Below are 3539 nucleotides of genomic sequence, written 5' to 3' on the forward strand. Positions count from 1 at the left end.
TAAAATAGTTTCCCCTAAAATCCCTTGCATCCATTCAAAACATGTTTTTTGTATTTTTAATCTCCTAAAACACTTTATCCCTTTTTTCCAGCCACAAATATTTTATATCACAGTTGTCAGCCCTGCCATCTCTTTATTAATTTCACTCAGTTTTATGAGAGTTTTATGAATATTCTTTCCTTTAATTTTTTTTATTATTAATTTTACCTCAGGCGCCATGTCTTCCAGTGGAGAGAAAAAGACTGCCTCCCAGACCGACGGCAAGGCAGCCCAGAGCAAGAAGTCCGAGATGGGCATGATGTCCTACAGGGTAACGCTTTCAAATAAACACACGCATGTGCATTTGTGACTGCTCATTGATTTAATATGATAATAATAGCTTTCTCTCTGTCTGTTAGATGTATGTGTTCGACCAGGAAAACTTCCAGGGACGCATGATCGAGATTAACGCCGAGTGCATGAATGTTTGTGAAATGGGCATGGACAGAGTTCGCTCACTACGTGTGGAGTGTGGCCCGTAAGCACCCGTGCATCTGTATTAAACACTTGCGATTTAAAATGAATGACATACCCCACTCACCTCTTTGTGTACGCTCTGCAGTTTTGTGGGCTTTGAGCAGATGAGCTTCTGCGGTGAGATGTACATCCTGGAGAAGGGTGAGTATCCTCGTTGGGATTCTTGGAGCAATTGCCAGAAGAACGACTACCTGCTGTCCTTCAGACCCGTCAGAATGGTGCGTAAATGCTCTCACAATGGTAGGCCCATTGCTTGAATGCCTTCACGATGCATTCATCGCCTCTTCTTCTGCAGGACCCTGAGAAGCACAAGATCTGCCTGTATGAGGTGGGAGAGTACAAGGGCAGCAAGATGGAGATCATGGATGATGATGTTCCTAGCCTGTTCTCCTACGGATTCACTGACAGAGTTGGCAGCATCATGGTCAGCTGCGGAACGTAAGTGTAAAAGATCTTTCAATCATTTATTTATTCACTTTTTAATATCATGTCAAGATCAGTGTAAGATTTTTAAGGTGATCTCAGAATAAATTACACAAGGTATACAATTAACAGAAAGTTATTACAATTAACAAAAACTGTAAAATACGTTCAGGTGACATATTAATGATTTTTGTCAAATTAAATAGAATTTTTATTGTGTATCAAGTCTTTTTCGTATCAAAGTAAGCTAACTGAAAAAGAACAACGTTACCTTGCAACTAGCTGAAATCAAATAATTATATTTTAATTTTTTTTAATGATTTAAGTGAATTGATTTTAGTCTATGATAACCCTGGATTTAAAAACATAAAGTAATTCATGCATAGTCAAGGGTGCACTAACTAAAAAAGTAATATGTAAGTATTTTATTTTAATATTTTATTTTAATACTTATTTTTATGTTTTTGTTATTTATATTTATAGTGTACATTTTCACTTTAATTTGTTATTGAGTTATTATTATTATTTTATTAAATGTCTTTAATGTTTTTGTTTTACTTTATTTTAGTACATAAAGTACAACAAAATGAAAAAGAGATGTTTTACCTGGGAAACTAGCTGAAATAAAATAAAACATATTGTAAAAAAAAAAAAAATTTAATTTACAAAAAGTTTTTTTTATGGTTTTAGTTTGACCCTGGTTTTAATACACCTAGCACAGTATCAAGGGTGCACAAACTAACCTCTTTTTTTTCTTCAGTTGGGTGGGCTATCAGTACCCTGGATACCGTGGCAGCCAGTACCTGCTGGAGAAGGGTGAATACAGACACTTTAACGAGTACGGCGCCCGTTGCCCTCAGTTTCAGTCTGTGAGGCGTATCCGTGACATGCAGTGGCACCCACACGGCTGCTACACCATGGCCAGCAAGTGAGGGCCAGACCAGGAGAGGAAGAGGAGGGGTGGAGTAGAGGGAGAGGGGCGCAAGAGGAAGGAGAGGAGGAGAGACGTCTGAGAGGCTGCATCTTCCCGTGTTGCTGCTATGAAGGGGCAGATGTTTTTGGGATGGCAGACTCCCTGGCTCACATTGCAGCCTGAGTCTGTCGATCTGTTAAAGCCCAGCGGTGCTGTGAATGTCCCAGGCCTCTGAGTGTCTCTGTTTGGGATGGAGGCACCGATAAAAACACTTCCCTCTTCCTCCCTATTTCCTCTCCTCTCTTTCTCTCCTGCATGGTTTCTTTTTTTCCTTCCATAATTTATAACACTTTTTGTCATCTGTTCTTTTCCCGGCTCACATCCCCCTTTCCCCAGGAGGATGGAAAGAGAGAGGGAGAAATAAAGGGATGAGGAGAGGAAAACTCCTGTGCCCTAGAAATCTCCCTTTGCCCGCTGTACAGAATCCTGGTCACCTTTTGAATAAAATGCTAAAAGCTTGATACCAGACTTCTGTCTTTGTGAATCCGTCATCATGGCTGTCAATAAAAATTGTAATAAACTTGCAGTAATAGGAAAGCAAAACAGTAACAGTGTGATTGTTAATTTAACCTCATTTTAATTAGGTTAGATTATTTTAGGCTTCATATAACTATATATGCTATATGTGAAATAATTTGACATCAGTAGCAGCCCTTTATCACTCTATGTAAGTCAAATAAATAGGCTATATATATATATATATATATATATATATATATATATATATATATATATATATATATATATATATATATATATATATATATTTATATATATATTTTTTTTTTTTTTTGTTGTTGTTGTTTTTTTTTTATACTTTCGAGACCCATCCAGCAGATCACGCTGCTTCTATCCATCCATCCACACTACAGGGAACGGGTTTCTTTAAGTTTAGGTCACTTGTCCGATTATACATAACAAATATATAAAACATCCTCTATTAGGATATAGACAATTCTTCACAGAAGTATAGCGTGGAAAACAGCAGTAACATTTTTGTTGACAAGCAAAAACTAGCGTATTATAAAAGGTTATCACTGAAAATGTTCCAGACCGCTGCTGGAGATAGACATAACGTTAAATACACGATAATCGTCATCTCTGGTTTGACGGCCCAGTCGCTCGTGAAGACTAAGGAGAGGGAAAAGCAGGCCTATATATACATATTTTACAGAACGCCTTTTATCTAAGAAACAACATTCAACGTCAAGAACGTGCATGCTGAGGGCTTAAATGTACATCCCCATACATTCAATCTTTTAAGTTAATATGCGCCCTCAGCCATAAAGCACACCACCAATTATATTTTTTATTTTGATATTAATTTTTTCCACCAGCTTACCGTTCTTTCCATGTTCAGAGTCAGAGGATACTTATTAAACCGTCCAAACAAAAGAAAATCTTCTTCTTGTGTCATTTATTGGCGACTGCCAAGCCATCTTATGGTGGCAAAATAAATTCTGTCACTGCAATTTAATAACCCTTCTTCAGACGATGCCAATGACATGAACCGGACACGTGACATTTTCTGCGTTTACAAGAAAAACGTGACATTTTTAACTGATTTCACGTGTAATTAAATTGTCCAGAAGAAACATAAACAGGTAATTAATTAATAACAAACCAC

The 3539-nt window shown here is 37.3% G+C and overlaps 1 protein-coding gene across 1 annotated transcript; it reads left to right on the forward strand.

Moving 5' to 3' along the window:
• Nucleotides 1-212: 212 nt before the first annotated feature.
• crybb1l1 (crystallin, beta B1, like 1) lies at nucleotides 213-2290 on the forward strand. The gene is made up of 5 exons (XM_043257791.1): nucleotides 213-310; nucleotides 399-517; nucleotides 602-734; nucleotides 812-954; nucleotides 1700-2290. The coding sequence occupies exons 1-5, from the start codon at nucleotides 218-220 to the stop codon at nucleotides 1869-1871; spliced, it is 660 nt and encodes a 219-aa protein (XP_043113726.1). The 5' UTR covers nucleotides 213-217; the 3' UTR covers nucleotides 1872-2290.
• The last annotated feature ends 1249 nt before the right edge of the window (nucleotides 2291-3539 follow it).

The sequence above is a fragment of the Puntigrus tetrazona genome, chromosome 14, assembly GCF_018831695.1.
Source record: "Puntigrus tetrazona isolate hp1 chromosome 14, ASM1883169v1, whole genome shotgun sequence".
NCBI lineage: Eukaryota > Metazoa > Chordata > Actinopteri > Cypriniformes > Cyprinidae > Puntigrus > Puntigrus tetrazona.

Excerpts from the sequence above, each read along its gene's own strand:
- crybb1l1 (XM_043257791.1), top strand. The coding sequence starts at position 218 with ATGTCTTCCAGTGGAGAGAAAAAGACTGCCTCCCAGACCGACGGCAAG. Across the intron at positions 735-811 it reads CCTTCAGACCCGTCAGAATG|GACCCTGAGAAGCACAAGAT; the intron begins GTGCGTAAATGC and ends CTTCTTCTGCAG. Across the intron at positions 955-1,699 it reads ATCATGGTCAGCTGCGGAAC|TTGGGTGGGCTATCAGTACC; the intron begins GTAAGTGTAAAA and ends TTTTTTCTTCAG.